The sequence below is a fragment of the Eulemur rufifrons genome, chromosome 19 (genome assembly GCF_041146395.1).
Source record: "Eulemur rufifrons isolate Redbay chromosome 19, OSU_ERuf_1, whole genome shotgun sequence".
Classification (NCBI taxonomy): Eukaryota; Metazoa; Chordata; class Mammalia; order Primates; family Lemuridae; genus Eulemur; species Eulemur rufifrons.
This window is the reverse complement of record NC_091001.1, coordinates 79,865,461-79,886,635: the sequence shown is the minus strand read 5'-3', so window position 1 is coordinate 79,886,635 and position 21,175 is coordinate 79,865,461. Positions and strand designations below refer to the sequence as shown.

The 21,175-nt window shown below is 36.0% G+C and overlaps 2 protein-coding genes across 2 annotated transcripts in view; one reads left to right on the top strand and one right to left on the bottom strand.

Annotated features, from left to right (window-relative positions):
• PIGF (phosphatidylinositol glycan anchor biosynthesis class F) overlaps positions 1 to 12,955 on the bottom strand; it is a 31,922-nt gene extending 18,967 nt beyond the window's left edge. The window contains exons 1-4 of the mRNA XM_069493879.1: positions 12,887 to 12,955; positions 10,809 to 11,057; positions 9,160 to 9,251; positions 7,735 to 7,851 (exon numbers count right to left, since the gene is read on the bottom strand). Coding sequence (XP_069349980.1) covers positions 7,735 to 7,851; positions 9,160 to 9,251; positions 10,809 to 11,036 — 437 coding nt within the window. The 5' untranslated portion in view covers positions 11,037 to 11,057; positions 12,887 to 12,955. The remainder of the gene's footprint in view (positions 1 to 7,734; positions 7,852 to 9,159; positions 9,252 to 10,808; positions 11,058 to 12,886) is intronic.
• Positions 12,956 to 13,183: 228 nt separating this feature from the next.
• Positions 13,184 to 20,388, top strand: CRIPT (CXXC repeat containing interactor of PDZ3 domain). The gene is made up of 5 exons (XM_069494634.1): positions 13,184 to 13,240; positions 14,718 to 14,783; positions 15,673 to 15,727; positions 19,090 to 19,193; positions 19,468 to 20,388. The coding sequence occupies exons 1-5, from the start codon at positions 13,225 to 13,227 to the stop codon at positions 19,530 to 19,532; spliced, it is 306 nt and encodes a 101-aa protein (XP_069350735.1). The 5' UTR covers positions 13,184 to 13,224; the 3' UTR covers positions 19,533 to 20,388.
• The last annotated feature ends 787 nt before the right edge of the window (positions 20,389 to 21,175 follow it).

Here is a 21,175-nt window from a genome sequence, read left to right as displayed (position 1 = left end):
TAGAATCTGCCAAATTCTGTTAAGTGACAACATCAGCTTCCTTATTGCTCAAACCAATAATCTGAAGTTTTGTGTTACTTATAGATAAAGATATACTAAGGATATTATGCAAGAAGAGGTAGGTTTTACATACACATATAGATGAAGATATTCATATTAGTGAGGAAAAAAGCAAGTTATAAAGCAGTGACTAGCTTAACTATTAATATTTTTGTCTTAAAATTATATATATGTTGTATGCATATACAAAATCAGAAGAATATAAAATCTGGTAGTAATCGTTCATTGCCTCTTTGACAGGATTATTAGGATCTGTTTCGGTATTTTTTCTGTTATTTGAATTTTTACTAAACACATTTCTTTTGTAATAAAGAAATGATTAAGATAAAAGGAAATGTAATAGGTAAATTCCTTTCTATCAACTAATTTATAGCATCACTGATACTGATTTTTTCTCATTTATAAGTTTCCATAATTAAGTCATCTGAATTCTATAGCTATTGGCTAATTTTTTCACAGTTAAGGAACATATATGTACAGTCAACGGGGCTGAGAATAGAATGGCTCACTGTCTACTGTGAACAAACTTAAAACTTGACTAAAGCAATGTTACAGAACAATCTTCATGGCAATGAGCTCCAAGTACCTGTCCAAATTATTTGACTCCACTAGAATTCACTATCTCAAACATTAATTGAAATAAATAGTCCATTTTGAGTGCTTACTGTGCCAGACACTGTAACAGGCACCTGAGGGTAGTTCATAAGTAAACACTCGTGGCTTAGATAGGCAGTTATCAAAAGTGTTTGTTGAAATGGATTTGATCTTTTAAACCATTGATCTCTTCAACTAAAAATGAAACACTGTACAACTCCTCCTAGTGGCTAAAGATATTCTACAGAATTCTAATATAAACTTTTCCCTTCCCCACTGAATGAATATTAAAACCAATGCTTCTTTTCTACTAAATTTTTATGTTCACATTCAGGCTAAATTACCTGTTTTTTATCTGAATAAATTTTTGGTCATTCATAGTCTTTTCTCTCTTAATGTCCATGTGTTTTTTTTTAAATATAAAATCCATTTTGACAAAGATTACAAAAAGAGGCTTGTTGTCTCTGTCTACACAAATAGGTCTTATTGAGTGTTTTCACTTTGGCAAGATCACCACAGATTTGTGTTTAGTCCTATTCAGGAAACTATTTAGTTCACCAAAAGTGATCAGGTTCTAACTTAAACATTGGAATAACACCATAAAAGAACTGTCAAATCGAAACACAAGCTTCAGTGAAAAATACCGGTATATGGTAGTCAGATCATCACTTTCCTTTATGATAAAGTCTGCAAATGAAAAAAACCCACAATAACTAGAACACCAAGGCAACAAACTGAATTAAACTAGTACAAATTGAATATATTCAGTAATAAGTACACCAGTAAGAAGTTGGCAGAATATTTTAAGAAACCAAATGAAGTTTCAAGTTTCTTTACAATAATATTCTTTTGTTTTGTTTTCCTGGAGTATCTTTACATTTACTTTAAGGAATAATCTTGTTAAAATAGTGTCATTTAATTATGTATTACATCTCAGTAGTATCAGAAGTGATCCTTTACTCTTGAGATGTAATTCCTACACAGTTCTCCAGCTCAAAGTATTTGTGTTCTTGGTCTTCATATGATTATCATCTATTTGCTCAATATTGTTTCCTATAAACATGTAAACAAATACATTAAAAATTGGTATATAATTATTTCACCTAAAAATAGTATAAAACATTTATATTGATTCAACACTGAGTATGATGCCATGCTAATTCAAAATTGGCCTGTTAACACTGAACATCTAAATTAATCGTATTGCCATAATACTAAAAGGGCCACCTTTAAGCTAAAAATACATAAAACTCTATTGCATTTTACGTATTAAAACAGGATGAATGATAAAAATATTTAAAACTCTAAAATCTTCAATCAATACTTTAAGTTATTTTAGATACATTTTATGAATTAGAACTATAATGTGAGAACTTCAAATTAAAACTTTAAATTCTGTTCTAAATTATTCAGTAGGAAAATGTATTATTCACATATTTTGTACAACCTCCTTAAATAATAATACAATTCTTTGAAATTAAAGTTGTGATTCTACATAAATAATGCTAACTGCATATGGGGACAATTTCAATATAACACAAGTAATTGGTTTTTTTTTTTTTTTTTTTTTTTTGAGACAGAGTCTCACTCTGTTGCCCCGGCTAGAGTGAGTGCCATGGCGTCAGCCTAGCTCACAGCAACCTCAAACTCCTGGGCTCAAGCGATCCTACTGCCTCAGCCTCCCGAGTAGCTGGGACTACAGGCATGCACCACCATGCCCGGCTGATTTTTTCTATATATATATTTTAGCTGTCCATATAATTTCTTTCTATTTTTAGTAGAGATGGGGTCTCGCTCTTGCTCAGGCTGGTCTCGAACTCCTGAGCTCAAACGATCCGCCCACCTCGGCCTCCCAGAGTGCTGGGATTACAGGCGTGAGCCACCGCGCCCGGCCAGTGTAGTAATTGGTTTTTTATATTTCATGTTATCATTGCAGAGCCATCAGATCTTTGAATTTTTAAATATTTTTGCATAAAAGTGAACATTTAAAAGGCCGACTCTAATGTTAAACAAGTTAATCTATCAAATTATTTCCTACCTCATTCAAAATTTGACATGCTATCTATAGTAAATTTTTGAAATATGATAAAAGTGCTAAGAAGAAATTGAACTATCACTAATGTATGATGGAAACACGAAGACTTAAGTTACCCTCTCATGGGTAACTCACTTCATACCTACTAGGATATGATAATCAGAAAATCAGATAATAAGTGTTGTACAGGATATAGAGGAACTAGAACCCTCATATACTGCTGTGGAAATGCAAAACGATGCAGCTGATTTGGAAAACAGTCTGGAAGTTCTTCAGATGATTAAACATGGAGTTACCACATAACCCAGACATTCCACTTCTAGGCCTAACCCAAGGGAAATAAAAACATGTCCACAGAAAAGCCTATATACAAATGTTTACAGCAGCTTATTCATAATAAAAATATGGAAAGAACACAGATGTCCAATAACTGATGAACGGGTAAGTAATATGTGGTATATTTATCCATACAATGGAATACTATTCAGCCATAAAAAGAAATAAAGTACTGATATATGTCAGAACACATATGGACCTTGAAAACAATTGTGCTAAGTGAAAGCAGGCAGTCACAAAAGATCATTTTGATTCAATCTATATAAAATTTCCACAACAGGCAAATCTATAGACCCAGTAAGTAGAACAGTGGTTGCTCAGGGATTGGGGGGCAGGGTGGGGAGACAAGGAGGTGATAGCTAAAAGATACAGGGTTACAGTTTCTTTTTGAGGTGATAAAAATATTCTAAAATGGACTCTGGTAATATATATGTGAATATACTAAAAACCATTGAATTGCATACTTTAAATAGGTGACATGTATGGTACGTGTATTATATCTCAATACTGTTTTTAAAAAGACCATCTCCCAGCTACCTCAGTTTACTGCATGTGTCATGAGCCACACCCACTCATATCTGGTGTTAATTTTCCCTCAGATTTCCAACGACCATCTTTATGATTTCACAATAACTCGAGAGAGGCAAACTTTCCCATATCTACTTCCAAAAGCAAACTTCAAGTCTTTTCCAAGGAAAAGAGCCATATTTAATGTAATGTTTATGTACAGAAATACCTTGAAGATATTGAGGGTTAGGTTCTAGGCCACTGCGATAAAGCAAATAGCACAATAGTCACAAGAATTTTTTGGTTTCCCAGTTATGTTTACACTATACTGTAGTATGTTAAGTGTCTAATGGTAGTTATGTCTCCAAAAAATGTACATACCTTGATTAAAAAATACTTTATTGCTAAAAATGCTAATAATCATCAGAGCCTACGGCAAGTTATAATCTTTTTGCCGCTGGATGGCCTCGCCTCCATGTTGATGGCTACTGTCTGATCAGGGTGGTGGGTGTTGAAATTGGGGTGGCTGTGGTAAATTTGTAAAATAAGACAACAATGAAGTTTGCTGCATTGATTGACTTCCTTCAAGAAAGATTTCTCTATAGTATTCAATGTTATTTGATAGCATTTTATCCACAGAACTTCTTTCAAAATTGGAGTCAGTCTTCTCAAAACCTGCTGTTGCTTTATAAACTAAGTTCATGTAATATTCTAAGTCCTATGTTGTCATTTCCACATTACTCACAGCACCTGCAACAGGAATAGATTCCAACCCAAGAAACTACTTTCTCTCTCTTCATTAAAAGCAACTCCTCATCTGTTAAAGTTTTATCATGACATTGCAGCAATTCAGGCTCCACTTCGAATTCTAGTTCTCTTGTTATTTCTACCATGTATGCAGTTATTTCCTCTGAAGTATTGAACCCCTAAAAGTCATACATGAGGGTTAGAATCAACTTCTTCCAAACTCCTGTTAGTGCTGATATTTGACCTCTTCCCATGAATCACAAATGTCCTTAATAGCATCTAAAGTGGTGAATCCTTTCCAGGTGTTCAATTTACTTTTCCCAGAACCATCAAAGGAATCATTATTTTTGGCAGCTACAGCCTTATGAAATATATCTCTTACGTAATAAGACTTGAAAGTCAAAATTACTCCTTGATCCATGGGCTGCAGAATGGATGTTGTGTTAGTAGGCATGAAAAGGATACTAATTTCCTTGTACATCTCCAACAGGGCCCTTGGGTGATTAGGTACATTGTTAGTGAGCAGTAATATTTTGAAAACAAATCTTTTTTTCTGAGCAGTTGGTCTCAACCGTGGTCTTAAAATATTCAGAAAACCATGCTGCAAACAAATTTGCTATCGTCCAGGCTTTGTTGTTCTACTGATAGAGCACAGCGTAGATTTAGCATAATTCCTAAGATCACTAGGATTTTTGAATGGTAAATAAGCACTGATTTCAACTTAAAGTCACCAGCTGCATGAGCTCCTAAGAGGAAAGTCAGCCTGTCCTTTGAAGCTAGGCATTGACTTCTCTCTAGCTATGAAAGTCCTACAAGGCATCTTCTTCCACTATAAGGCTGTTTCATCTACATTGAAAATCTGTTGTTTAGCGTAGCAACTTTCATCAACCATCTTAGCTAGGTCTCTGGATAACTTGCTGCAGCTTCTCCATCAGCACTTGCTGTTTCACCTTGCATTTTTATGTTATGGAGATGGTTTCTTTCCTTAAATCTTATGAACCAACCTCTGCCAGCATCAAATTTTTCATCTGCAGCTTTCTCATTTCTTTCAGCCTTCATAAAAATCGACGAGAGTAAGGGCCCTGCTCTGGATTAGGCTTTGGCTTATAATATTGTGCCTGGTTTGATCTTCTATTCAGATCACTGAAAGTTTCCCCTTCAGCAATAAGGCTGTTTTGCTGGTTTATCATTCATGTGCTCAATGGAGTAGCACTTTTAATTTCCTTTAAGGGCTTTTCCTTTGTATTCACAACTTGGCTAACTGGCACAAGAGGCCTAGCTTTCAGCCTATCTCAGCTTCCTGTGTCTTCATCACTAAACTTAGTCATTCCTAGCCTTTGATTTAAAGTGAGAGATATGTGACTCTTCCTTTCAGTTGAACACTTAACGGGCCACTGTAGGGTTATTAATTGGCCTAATTTTAATATTGTTATGTTTTAGGGAATAGGGAGGCCTGAACAGAGGAAGAGGGATAGGGGAATGGCTGGTTGGTGTAGCAGTCAGAACACACGTATTTATTAAGTTCATCATCATATATGGGCACGGTTCATGTCACCCCCAAAACAATTACAATAGTAACATGAAAGATCACTGATCATCATAACAAATATAATAATAATGAGAAAGTTTAAAATATTGTGAGAATTACTAAATTGTAACATAGAGACACAAAGTGAGCACATGCTGTTGGAAAAATGACGTACGTAGACTTGCTTGGTGCAGGTTTGTCACAAAACTTCAATTTGTAAAAAATGCTGTATCTGTGAAGTGCAATAAAGTGATGTATAATAAAATGAGGAACACCTGTATTTCTTAACCATGCAGTGGTCCCCAAACTTTTTGGCACCAGGGAGCAGTTTCCAGGAGCCTGGGGGCTGGGTGGTGAAGCTCTGTGGCCCAGTCCCTAAAAGGCCACATAACAAGCCGGGGATTAGGGACTGCAGATGTAACATGTAAAACTATGCTACCATTTTTAAGTTCCCATGTTCTTTTTATGTGTCATTTTCCAATTTTTTGAGTGTTATTTCTCTAATCCCAACTTTCTCATAAACTCAGAGGTTTTTATTGCCATTTTGCATAGCACAGTGATTTTTTAGGAACATATATACCATGTTATAGCAGAACAAATTGTAAAATCACATAATTTCTCCCCCAAATACAACATTAATTATGAGACACAGAATTTAAAACTGGATAAATCATCAATCCAAACCAATAAGATTTTAATCAATTTTCACTGTTTAAAAATTTCAGACTAAAATGCTAAAAGAAATTAATTCCATTTGGGATACTATGGTAACAATGTGGAAAGTTTTCAGTTGTTACACATCTGTTTTCAGGAGACTTTATGAATACTAGAAGATGGTTCTAAAGGCAAACAAATAGTAGTAACTTCAAAAGGAAAAAGTCAGTAATTTATGAAAGCTAAGCTACCTAGCACATATTCTCTGTTCTCCTTGGGCCTTTTCCTTCCAAATCACACAAAAATACCCTGTTCATTTCAGTTTCTACGCTTTCATTCATTCCCCTTGCATGAGGTGTCTTTCCCTTCCTTCTCCATCTCACCAAGTCTTACACTCCTGACCCAAGTCTGTCACAGATCATTCCCCTTTCCAGCTCCACTCTTATTGATCCCCTACCCTTCTGAACTCCTACAGAACTTATTGTTGGGTTTACATAATTTTAGTCTTGTATATTTTGCTCATCTCATTTTTGTCCCTTGAACATGCAAGCTCCTCAGGGAAAGCATTTTCCTGATAATACTTCAGAATCCACATATAGCTTAGCTTAACAGAGCTCTGAGTAAGTGCTCAAGAAGTTTTTGCTGCTGAGTGATAAAGAGGACAAAATTACGGGCAGCAAAAAAATCTTCTGGTTTTCTTAATTCGAACTCAGCTATTTCTGGTACATATCATTTTAATGCCTTTCAAGAAACTGAAATGTTAACTTAGCCATGCTGAAAATATATATGGGTGATAAGAAAACTAAATCCTGTAAAACTTGCATTCTGATATCTTACCATGAAAAAGGCTAAACAAGAAATTGTCATTGTCACACAAAACATTTTTAGGTTGTGGACCCCATTTCTACATTACAAAATGTATGTAAGCAATTTTATTTGTAGCAATTTTATCACAGCACCAAGTTATCCCAGAGCAATGGTTTTCAAAGCTTTCTTTTGGTAGCAGAAACTTTTTTTTTCCAAACAAAAGGCTAAGTGGAATTCCGCCATACAGAAAAAAGCAGAGCTGATTTTGCTGAAGTGGAGGGAGGGGCGTGTAGTTCTGCCTGCCCTGTCCCCAGTCCCTAGCCACAGTAGCCTCTTAAGGCACCTCCCAGAACCATACAATGCTGAAAAACACACATGGAATAATCAGTAAACTGCCATGAATAGAAAAATACTTCTTTGATTTTTAAAAATTTCAAACATCACTAAAATATAAATTAAAACTTACCCATTTCTACTGAAAACTCTTAGCCATGCTTTGAGGTTTGGTCCTAACAAACATAAACAAGGTATAGTAGTAAAAGTAGACAAGATAACTGCAAATAAAAATGTTTCCAACACCAACCTAGAAAAAAAAAACTTTATTAATTTTTTAAAAAGTGTTAAAGGTGCACATATACACATACCACCTTTGTTACATAAATAAATCTAAAAGTATTTTTTTATATTTTACTTTGAGAGGTACCATCAGTCCCACCAAAGTGATGACTATAGATGATTTTATTATCAAAATGCAAAAAAATTTAGCAAATATCTGGTTTTAATAATAGATTTCAAAATCGTTAAAGACCCTAAGATCCACGCTAAGACTTCCATTGCAAGAAAAAACCCATTTCTAGACAATTAGCTCTCTTTTTTAATAGTGTCTGGAACTTTCTCTACAACCAGTGGTTCAACTTTAACTTATAATGGAACTATTAATACCTGGAGAGCCGGACAAACTCAAGATTAGGGGGCACCATCCCTAGAGTTTCTGACTGAAGCCTGGGAATTTGCATTTCAATAAAATGCTAATGCTGCTGGTTTAAAGACCACATTTTGAGAACCACTGCTCCAGACACATACATTCTACTCTAAAATGAATTAGAAACCACCGTTTCCCATTACAAAAGTCTTGTCCTCCCTGTCTAGAAAAGAATAACCTGTTAGTTTAGTGTGTGTATACATAATGATTATAAATATATAAAATTATAAATATATTATAAATTATAACTTATAAAATATAAATTAATAAATACATTAACATATAATTATATATTATAAATATATAAAATTAATTATACCTCATCACTCATGTCACCATGATCATTATGGCTAAACTGACATTTCTTAAACTATAATAAGCATTATATAAGAAATATTCATGAATTTGATTTCAAATAACTTAAAATTGGTCTGTTATTAAAAAGTATTGAGTTAAATTTTACCTTTAAACTGTAAACATTGGCTTACTAAGTATTTGAATAAAGGAATCTATAGACCTTCATTAAGAAAACAAACTTTTCAAGTACTTCAGAATCACATGTACTAAGATCTCATATATTAATTATAATTAACATACATATCATAGTAAGTTCTCTTAGAGGTTCTAAGGGCCACCCATTTATTGGTATAGTACAGTTTCTCACTTACCCTCCCTTCTCCCAACATGAAATTAAGTAATAGAAGGCCAAATAATAAAAACATTTAATAAATTGTTATTCCACTGTTTTTTAAAAGAATAACACTGCTAAAGAAAGGCAGTGATGTTGGTATCCTTTCTTGAGTCATTCATTAAGCACACCACAGGTTTTTCTAATTGCCAAGAGTTAGCATACTGTTTAGTAAATGAGCATTTTAAAATATAAATTTCAGGTAAAAATGTCAAACTTACTCTATTAGTGGTGCTCCATACAGAACAAAAATTATATGAAAGGTGAAACAAGACATAAGAAAGTAGATACAGCATTTCAAAAATCTGGTTACCTAAAAGAGAAATAATAATTTGGAGATTCAAGAGAATGCCAAAAGGATGATAGGTAAATTCTTCAATTTTATCTACAAATACAACTTGTTCCCATAATGTGTAAAAATATAGATGGCTGCATGTGGTGGCTCACACCTACAATCCTACCACTATGGGAGGCTGAGGCAGAATGATCATTTGAGGCCAGGAGTTCAAGATCAGCCTGAGAAAGAATGAGACCTCATCCCTACCAAAAATGGCAAAATCAGCTGGGCATGGTGGTGCATGCCTATAGCCCCAGCTACTCAGGAGGCTGCGGCCAGAAAATGGCTTGAGCCCAGGAGTTCTAGGTTGCAGTAAGCTGTGATGAGGCCACTGCACTCCAGCCTGGGCGACAGAGTGAGACAGTCTCAAAAAAAAAAAAAAAGTATTGAATGTTCTTTGGATTTCAGTATCCTCAAGTCAGAACATACATCCTCTGCCCAGTCACATACCCAGCCCTTAATACAGACTGTAAAAAGCCTAAAAGGCAAATATCACCCCCCCATTCTACCTGTCTACCCAACATTAGAATCAAAAAGAGTTTTTGTTTCTACAGTATGTACTGAGCTAGGTTGTTAATCAATATTTATGAAATATTTGATAACAGAGAGCTAGGATACAAAAACATATAGTCCTTTTTATGCAATGATACATGAAATATCTGCAAAAAATGATGTCTACAACTTTTTTCATTTTAAAACAAAACTCTTGGGAAAACTGCACCAAAAAAGCAAAATGCTAAGTAATCCTCCAAATCACATTCATATTACTGTAAGACTCATATGGAAAAAGACCTGAATGTCTACAAATAAGCACATGGGACCTTCTTGATTTGGAGCTTAAGATATAATTATAAAACACACACTGAATTTTTTAAATAAGACAGTAAAGGTGTTTTTTAATTACCTAAGAGAGAACTTATACATAGTATGGAATAATGTTAAGTGAGGACTTTATTAAAGTAATAGCCAAATGTTATAATGCAGTGAATATTTCATTGATTCTAATATCTGAAAACTTAAATTGTTTAGTCAAGGAAGGCCATGTTCAAAATGAGAGTTACCACAGAAAAGACTTATTTTGCAATTTCCGAAAAACCCATTAAGTGTCTTTCAGAAGTGCAAAAACAAATGAAAATAAACTATCATGTCTTATAGAATAAGGTTTAAAAATAGACTGCCACATGTATTTATTTTTTTTTGAGAATATAAATTGGTCACATTTTCTTTTTTTCACATGTATTTATTTTCAGTGGTGACATAAAACAATAATTATATCAACTCATAATGGTATAATAACCAATGAACAAGTCATAATTCCACAACTAATGCATGGCAAGGATCTATCAATTATTGTGGGCAGCCTTCCAGCAAGTATAATAACAGGCTACTGATTTGAAAAAAAAAAAAAAAAAAATACCAGGTTTCCTTTACTCACTACAAATAACTCAGTGAGGACTTGACTAATACTGTATTTTTCCATTAAAAGAAACACTAGCTCCATCTAAAAATCAGTTATTAAGAAGTACACCTTACCTTGTGTGATAATGAACTTCTTTTAGAGGATGCATTTGGTTTCACTACTAAATACAATACTAGATTGACGGCAGTCACAAAACCAGAACAGATGCACAACCATGTCAAGTGTGTTTCCAATATTGAGAAGTTCTCCAAGAAGAATGATGGAATGAAGACACTTAGGATAATTGAAAATATGCACAAAAGATGGGTATACAGTAGTCTCTTGATATCAGTGTCTTTCATGGCGTTTTCTTGTGTGGCTATCTAATAAAAAAACAAATTAAGAAGAGTATATGTAATAATGACTTTTTTCATTGTTCTAAGTGCTTCAAATCCTAAAAACAAGTCATGAACTAAAGTCAATTTTCTATGGGCAATGTATTTGTTTCAAAACACAGGAAGATGCATATACGTACATGCACATGTAGACTTAACATTCTATTCTAACTTCAGATTTTCTTAATATGGTACAAACATCTCTCAGAGCCTAAAAAGGACAACTTTACTAATTTCTTAAATATTGTAACTGGTTTCTGCAAAAGGATCATGTGCTAGGGCCAACTAAACAATTCATTTTACTTTTTCTTGCCAAAATCACAGAGATGAAATTAACTTAATGGATTAAATGATCCGCCCCTGTTTGAAATATAACCTATGCATTCTAGAAACCCCATGAATACACTCTGGCCAAATTGTTGGCATTTTTTACCCTTGCCTAACATTACAGTATTTCATTCTTTCTAGGAAATGCCAAGTGACACCAAGTGTATGCTCAAATATTCAAATTATGGCCAGTGCAATCAAGAGAGTTCAATGAGCATCGTGCTAAACTAAGGGATCCTGATGCCCCAGAAGTACCAAAATGAGAAGGTACAGGTGCTAAATTCTAACCAAAAGTAGAACATGAATGAAAAAAGGAAAAAAAAAATCTGTCTCTAAATACATACACATATTTAAATTACCTGAGAGTTTATATATTGTATTGACTAAAGTTAAGAACTTTATTAAAGTAATAGTCAACATATTGTACTGGCGAATATTCCAGAAAATAGAAACATCCCAGAAAAAAATATTAACACACACACACACACACACACACACACACGGGGATAGGGATGGGGGCCACCCACTAGTGCGAAAAGCATTAAGAGTGGATCTGAGCCTTATCTTAATAGCTCTCATTTAATTCACACAATAATTCTCAAAGGCAAATATTTTACTTATAAGGAAACTGGATAAACAGGCAAGAGAGACACACCCAAGGTCCCAACCGATTAAGCCATTTTAATGGCCGGCCTCTTTCATATGAAGATATCAGGCAAAGAGAGAGTGGCAAGAAGGGACAAAGAAAAAAGATTCCCACAGAGTGGAGGCAGGAGGGGGCGTAAAAAAAATAATAACAATAATTAAAAACAAGTTTCCCACAGATTCTATCCCTAGCTGATTGCAGGCGGGCAAAGGGATCAGGAATCCATTCTCTCAACACGGACATTTTTCTGGGCCACTCTCAGAATCCCAGCTGCCATCAGCAGATTCAGATCTGATACAGTAGGAAGTACCCAAACTCAAACATTTGCTGAATGAATGAAGCAACCACAGTAGGGAAAATGTTTGCCCCGCTAAGCAACCAGCACTAAGTCAGACCCCGGCGTGCCCCTGAGGACGCCTGTCATGCGCGCGGTCGGTCTGACAGCCACTGGAGCGGAGAAAAGGCGATTCTGAGCCGCTCCCACAGGAGCCTCCACGGGAACTGGACCTCCACCTGCAGCCCCACCCCAAACTGGGTCGCCAGGGACTCTGCCCAAGCCTCAGCCGCCGGGAGTGTGGGCAGCGAGGAACGCGCTGAGAAGCATAACCGAAGAGCACAGGTGTTGAAGACCAGGGAAAACTGAGGACAGAGACTGAAACTCGGATCCGAAAGCGGATCTATCCATCGGATCAGCCCCCAGGGCACGCCGGAAGACTGGCGCTCAAGCGGCCGGCGGGCGAAGGGCGGGCCGGGGGCGCCGAGGCTCACGGCCACTTCGGCAGTTGGCGTGGGTGGCTTGCACTCCCGGGAGGCGAGCGTGCCGGGGGCGTCCAGCGGGGCTTACCTAACTCTCCCGCCCGGGGAAGAGAAAGGGGCGCTACTGCCTCCTACCATCAGGTACGACGGGCGGCCCTGGCCCTCGCGCAGGCGCAGGTCTGGAGGGCGGAGACGCAGGGCCGCAAAGCCAATTGCAGAGAGGGAGGGGCGGGCTAATGGAACAGTCCCGCCTATTCGTCGCATTCATTCCTCCCGCGGCCTTCCAGGTGAGGGATAGGCGAGAGCCGAGGGCTTCGGGACCGGAAGTGGATTAACGTAACCCGGAAGGGGAATCTTTCGAAGGCTGTAGTGTTTATGTTTTCAGGCTGTTGTTGCTTTGGCTTCTAGGGGAGACACGGCGGAAGGATGGTGTGCGAAAAATGTGAGTTGAGGGGCCGCTTCTGCGGGAGGAGGCTGGGAGCACCTAACTGGACTCTGCCAGGAACTTTGCCTTTTCTTTGGTTTTTCTTCGCCCGCAGGTCTCTTGATTCTAGCCTCTGTCCTCCTTACCGTCCCCATAACTATCCATGTCCCTCCCCAACGACCTTATAGTTCTGTATACTTTGTATTCAGAACTGTCTCAGTTCTGCACCTCTTTGCCTATTTCTGTTGCCTCCCCTCAGCCCCAGAGCTCCTCAGTCCCCCTTCCATAAAAAATGCTCAATTAAACACTAACCTTTCCTTTTCGTTAATGCAAGGAGTATTAACGAAATGGACATGCCAAATGCTGGGCACTAGAACCAAAGGGTAGGGATCTCGTCTTACCCATTCTTACTCATCATTATGCCGGGATATGGCTTAGAGTAAACCTAGCAGATATTTGAATTGAACCTCAACATAAGTACAATTTATTATTTCCCTAACTTAAAACCTTTAATACTTTTTCAATGTGCGGTGAATAATTTGTGGTTTATATATTTGGAGTCTGGCATTCAAGACCCTCCACAATAAGGCCCCAGCTTATCTTTCTAACTTCATCTTCACTGATCCTTACCCTCTTCACACTTACACCAGACCAAACCAAACTACTCTTTGTGCCCATGTGTACTCTGAGCTTTCCATGCCTTTCCTCAGGATGTATCTTTTATCTATTTTGCCCTCATCCTCTTTTCCTCCTCTTTCTTCACAGTCCTATGCCACATATTCACATCCTCTCTGTTGTCTTCTCCACAAAACTATCCTGGATTTCCCTAGCCAGGGTTATTTCTTTTGGCGTGGAATTTCTCCTAGTACTTTAGCTCTAAATTTATTCTCGTTCTCAATTGTTATACTTTTTATTTTCTAGCTTATATTTTGGTTGAATGGGTCTTACCTTTTTTGGAGGGGATGGGGGAAGTCTCTGATCCCTTTGAGAATCTGATGAAGGCTATAGACTCTTACAAAAAAAAGGGGGGGCATACAAAAGGTTTGTGTACAACTCCCCCTTGTTCATGTATCACCTAAGGTCTACCTTTGGAACTCAGGTTAAAGACTGCTGTTAGAGAAATTAGTGTACTGTAATCTTGAAATCTAGAGTTTTGTCTGATTAATTGCTTTATTTTTCTCAGCACTTTGTTTAGTGGTTTATACATAATAGATGCTTAGTAAATATTTGTGGAATGAGTACACTTACCAGATTTGTTTAAAGTATAAACAGTGAAAGCCCATTATAAGCCATATTATTCTTCAGATTTTACTTGGCCACAGTTATTCATTGGCCACAGTTAGTATCTTGAGTCACAGTTCACTGGCCCCTGTCCCAGCATTAACAGGCTCCTACTCTAGTATGACTGTTGATAGCATTGTGAACCTTAGACATAATGTAGCATATTTATTAGATAGTAAATTTTAATTCCCCCTTTACTATCTTGTTATAACAGGTGAAAAGAAACTTGGTACGGTTATCACTCCAGATACATGGAAAGATGGTGCTAGGAATACCACAGGTATTTTTTCTTTTAGAAAATTGACTTTCTGTGAATAACGTTTTCACTTTTATATTATTTGTAAAACGAAACGTGTTCAGAGTATTTCATCTGTTAAACATTAAAGATTATTGTTTCCACCAATGATTTAATATCTTCTATTTAGTTCTCTCAGTTATATGTACAGGTTCCTAATACGGTAGGCAGAAGATAGCAAAAGTAGTAAATGATTTTCAAGTGATGACTATATCACAGTATTTGATTTAATTCAACTTAATTAGAATCTGTATTTAACTTCGCTTCTCCTCACCTGATTTTCATATTCTTGAACAAATGATTTAAACTGTTTTCACCTTCATTATCATTAAATACAAATTTTTGTTTCTCTAATGTTTTCTTTTTAAGTAGAGCCTTAAGAACCTGGCTATTAAATGAGGACTTTTTTTTTTTTTTTTGAGACAGAGTCTCACTTTGTAGCCCAGGCTAGAGTGCTGTGGCGTCACCCTAGCTCACAGCAACTTCAAACTCCTTGGCTCAAGCGATCCTCCTGGCTTAGCCTCCTGAGTAGCTGGGACTACAGGCATGCGCCACTGTGCCCGGCTAATTTTTTCTATATATATTTTTAGTTGTCTGGCTAATTTTTTCCTATTTTTTTAGTAGAGACGGGGTCTCACTTTTGCTCAGGCTGGTCTCGAACTCTTGACAAGTAATCCTCCCACCTCGGCCTCCCAGAGTGCTAGGATTACAGGCGTGAGCCACCACGCCCAGCCTTAAATGAGAATTTTAAAAATTTAGATATAGGCTATTTTATTGGGAGAAGGTCAAAGAATGAACTTTTTAAGTAATTGTTAAATGTTGCATGTTCAATGTGTAGAAATAACCCACTAAAATATATTTTATTTTGATACAGAAAGTGGTGGAAGAAAGCTAAATGAAAATAAAGCTTTGACTTCAAAAAAAGCCAGGTAGGTAAGAGTATCCGTAGAAGAGGTCATATAAATTTCCACTCTTTGTAGTTTTAAGCCTCCTTGAGTGAATTTTGTGTGCACCATTCTGTCTCAATAAAACATGGAGTTAGGTAGTTCCTAGCACGCAAAGCCAAACTGTCTATTATAACCTGCTTTCTTTTTACCATGTTCCTCTTCACTATATCAATATATGAAGATATTGGTGCTACTCTCTTTTTACAGTTTCACTAGAAAACGTGACTTTTTTTTATCTACTACTTAATTGTCCTATGAATCAGAAGGAACAGGGAGATGTAGAAAGATTGTAAGCTTTGAAGGCAGACCTAAATTTGAATCTAGAATCTAGGATTTAATTAAAAGAATTTTCTCTGTAAAATATGAATTCAGCCAAAAGGCCACACGCAGGGATCCAGAAAGCCACATGGCCCCAAGGCCACAGGTTCCCCACCCACCCCACTTTTTCATCTGAGAATGGGAATAAAAATATCTCCTATCTTAAAACCAGTTTTTTGGTACCATGCTTTCTTATATCCAGTCTTAAGCTCCATGAATCCTTCCAGCTGCCATCCCATTTCCTTCCCCTCACAGCAAACATTTTCCAAAGCTTTATCTAAATACTTTCTCAATTTCCTTAAGGTTCATTCTCTCTGTCATGCTTTCATCCCCACCACAGCCCTCAAACTGCTCTTGTCAAGATCACAAGTGACCCTTAAAACTGATAGCCACTTCTCTATTCTTATCTTACTTAACCTCTTAATGGCTCTTTTTGGAAACTCTTTATTCTCCTGGCTTCCAAGATACCACACTCTCCTGGTTTTCCTCTCAAAACTCTCCCAAAGTGACTTTAATCCCCTGGCTTTAATCCAAATTGTATGTTAATGACTCCCAAATTTATATCCATAGTCCTAACTTCTCCGAGCTCCAAGAATATACCTAACTGCTTGTTTGACATACCTAATTTTATGTCTAACAGCCACCTCTTTTTCCTTTAGTCTTCTCATCATAGTAAGTGGCACCACTGTCTCATCTAGTTGTTCAAGCCTAAAAGCTAGAATTTCTCACGGAGTCCTCTCTTTCTCCCACTTCCCATATCCATCAGCAAGTTCTTTGGACCTTCCTCCAACATATAACCTGAATCTGTCTGCTTCTGTCTATCCCGCTGCTATTATGTTGTTCTAAACCACTGTTATTTCTTACTTGAATACTGTAAAAACTTTGTATCTCCCTGCTTTGTCTCTGGTTTGCTACAGTTGTTTTATAGTAACCAGAGTGGTCATTTAAAAAGGTCCTTTGCTTAAAACTCACCAATGGTTTTCTTTTTCCACGTAGAATAAAATCTAAGCCCCCTACCATGTTTTTACAAGGTCCTCTATGATATAACCCCTCCTCCATTCTGACTTCCTGTTGTACTACACTCCTCATTCATCACATACAATCCTCATCAGCTATGACAAGCCTACTCCTATCTAAAAAGATTTGTGCTTCCTGCTCCCTCCTCACGGTCATCCCTCAGAGCTTATATTATCGGCTCTTTCTTGTTATTTGGGTCTTAGCTCCCAAGGAGAAGGTATCACATCCTCAGAGAGGGTTCCATAACTAGCATATGATCTCTTCTCTCCTTCCCCTCCTCTCTGCCATAGTATCCTGTTTGAATTTTCTCTGTAATACATATCACCATCTGAAAAGCTTGCTTGTTTTATTAGAATGTCTGTTTCCTTATTTATTATCTCTTCTCACAGAATATTAGTCTCATGAGGACAGGGACCTTGTCTATTAAGTTCCTCTTTGGTATTTAGAACAGTAGCTGGCACATAGTAAGCACTCAGTATATATTTGCTGGATGAGTAAAGTACTTGTTTTATGATATCATTCCAAGGATTAGAAATAATAGCAATAAAGCTTTTACTACATACAGTGCCTGGCACACAGTAGGTGCTTATTAAACAATGGATATAAAACAGCATGGCATATTCAATCTTCCTATGCAGTGTCACACTATATGTTGTTGACTGACTTATTGATGTCTTCTAAGACCATTCAATTTTTATTGACTGGGTTGTTATTTATGCAGATTGTATGGTTTTATATACTTCCTTTATGCTCCCAAACTTGCCCTGATATCGTTAAAAAGTAGCTATTACTTTTGGGTACTCTAAATATCACACTTTAGAAAGCTTACTACTTTTTTCTTTAAATCTATAACACCATTATATATACAATGCATCATTACTTTAAGAAAAAGCTCTTCCAATTCATTGAAGGATTTCAGGGATGAAATTGTATATCTTAAAGTGGTAAAATATGGTTTTAAGAAAAAAGTGATCCTTAGGCATACAGGTACAAACAAATCGAGCTTATTGAAAAGAAGAATAGTGTCTCTCTTCTCTTATGGGGAGGGAGTACAGTAATATTCTCTTGGTTTGGAAAAATTAATCTTTGAAAATGGGCTGTTGTGCTATTACCCTAAGAGAGGATACCAGGTCTAGGACAGTGTTAGTATTCAGTATATGAGGATCATTACAGAAACTCATTTTGTATTTAGGGAAGCAGTTTTTTTAAATCAGAGCATTATTGCTAATTTAGGGGAAAATATTTCTTCTAAAGTTATTTTACAATCCAGTCGCTATAAGATGGCATTTTTATATAGTAAAACCTCCTTTATCCAAAGGGATTGGGTCAATTAATTAAAAATGTCAGTTAATATAGGCAATCACTGAAAGATGCATATTCCTTATTTTAAATTAAAGCACATAACACTAGATGCATTCATCAATCATTGATATAGAGACAAGGCCTTTTGAGGATGAATCTGCTGATAAGAGTTCTACTTCATTATCCTCACATAAATCATAACCAGAATATATATTTTGGTTATTTTTGAAGTGGAGCAAAAACTGACACTTAAAGGTTAGAGTTCTCTTCTACTTATAATTTTCTCCCAATTTTTAACAGTTATCTTACCCATACCTCATTCAATATCAAGTTTAATAATTCACACTTATCTAGTCATCCTAAAGCAGTCATTTAGTTTGTATGGAATCAGTCACTCTTTTGCACTCACATTTCATCAGTATCCATAATATTTATGTCATGCAAATAGAATGACAGATACAATTGATATGAACAGGTTTGGGTATAAGTACTGTACAACTGACTCTTCGTAAGCATACAGATGACATGGAGCAGAGCTATGCAGGCATATTAGACAGTAGCCAGCTGGAAGAGCCAGACTGCCTGTCAATGGTAGAGTTTGATGGAGGGAATGGAGAGCAGGGATTAATCCTGGGTGTTGCATAAGTGAGGTATTAATGAGTGTTTCTAGTGTCATATACATTTTTCTATCTTTAAAAATTCTCTAGATTCGATCCATACGGAAAGAATAAGTTCTCCACTTGCAGAATTTGTAAAAGTTCTGTGCACCAACCAGGTTCTCATTATTGCCAGGGCTGTGCCTACAAAAAGGGTAAGTTTCTTTTAAATACCATTTTTCTATTCATATCAAACCTATTCATTTGCTGTTGATTTGGATAGCAGAAAAGAGATAGCCTTTCTTAAATTCTATTAATCAAAACCTTTTTTTCTGAGTCAAAATAGAACATAAAACTTGTTAATAGTTAAAAGTAAATATTTATTTCTTTTCTGATGCTGTTACATGATGTTTTAAGCTTCAGGATTGACTTAAATTAACCAAACAATTGCTATTATGATTTGATTGCTCACGTTTTCTTTTGTTTCAGGTATCTGCGCGATGTGTGGGAAAAAGGTTTTAGATACCAAAAACTACAAGCAAACATCTGTCTAGATGTATTGATGAAGTTTTTTGGCATTCTATGTAATTTTACTTTCTGCTTTGAATTTTCAAGGCATAACATAGATGTTCAACTTACAAAATAACAAGTTTTAAGACAAATAAGTTTAAACCAGGGAAGTTGATTGATATTCATTCTTTTGTTCTCAAGAAGTTCTGAACAGCAACAGTGTAACTAGTCTTCTGCTAACTTAAGTGGTTATTTTCTTTACAAGCATTTTATTGAACTAGAGTAAGTGGCAAATTTAATGCAAATCATTTCCCAGTTCTGTGTGCACTTTTATTTAACATTATTCATATAATTCTCATCCCCCCTACTTTACTTATAAATATTGCAAAAGTAAGGAGAAGATTGCAGATATTTTGCTCTGAACTTGGCATCAAGACTTAAAATTTTTCCCTCATTCTGTTACTGGTGGCATAGTTCTTAGAACCAGCCTTCTGTTAATTAATTGCAGTTTCATAGGATATTTAAATGTTTGAGGCCATTGCTGAATGGTTCATTAGTAATTAGCCCAGACCCAAATCAAAGGAAAATTGGATTTGTGATTTTAAATTTGTTCTTGAAGCGAAAGTGCCAGTTCCTTCCATATGTGAACAAGAGCACAAGGTACACCCGTATGTGCAAATGAATACACTGGATTTCAGAAAAACATATACATATTACCTTGAATTCAAATTGTCGTGAAAACCAGAAGAACGGTGTTCATCCACATTGATGTGTAATGAAAATGAATCCCTAACTCTTAGAGAAAAGCTCTCAGAAGCAGAAACCAAACTTTTTTTTTAGCCTCCTCGCTTGACTTCCAAAAAGAAATAAATAGAACAAAACAAACATCTTGACTCTTTTTGTTGTTGTTGTTATAATGTAGACTGCTAAAGGACTACTTTAAGGTTCCAAGTGAATATTTTTCTTAGGCTGCCTTCAGAGGTTCAGGATTTCTGCTTTTAGAACCTGCAGCCTACTATGGAAGACAAAATTAAGTGTTCCCTATTTTCAGTTGCAGTGTGTATAAATACATATCACTGTAAAATATATAGAATAAATAGTGTGATCATGTATTAATACATGATATAAATACAGCATTATTGTCTTTAAATTTCTCTGAAAATTATTTATAATTGTATCTTTTTAACTTTAAGGTTTTTCAAATATGCTTTTCTAGGCTATATTGTTATTTATTCATATCCAGAAAATTCACAAGAATATGTTACATATAAATAATAGTATCTCTGAGAACAGTAAGTTTCTTCATGCTTTGATCAGTTTGAGGTTTTTAATTAAAATCATAACACAAGGGACTCATAACAGGACATGATCAGAGAATGTCCCAGAGCCATTAAAGATTGGGTTGGTTGACTTAGAGAAACGTACTCTTTTCAGGAGTCAACTGGAATCTAGACTTGCCTAACTCATATTTTATATTCACCCCTTGAGTAGCCTACTTCCATAAATGGATCCAGTGGCCAAACTGGGGTTCTTCTATGAAGATTTTTGTTAGTATTATAAATCTTCATATTGCCTAAATAATAATAATATGACTGTCACAAATTGAGTAGTAGTAGTTACTAGATGAAAAGGAACCCCAATAAAATATTTTTTAAATGGAAAGCATAAAAACAGACACTAGCAAAAT

Excerpts from the sequence above, each read along its gene's own strand:
- CRIPT (XM_069494634.1), top strand. Across the intron at positions 14,784-15,672 it reads TGGTGCTAGGAATACCACAG|AAAGTGGTGGAAGAAAGCTA; the intron begins GTATTTTTTCTT and ends ATTTTGATACAG. Across the intron at positions 19,194-19,467 it reads GGGCTGTGCCTACAAAAAGG|GTATCTGCGCGATGTGTGGG; the intron begins GTAAGTTTCTTT and ends CTTTTGTTTCAG.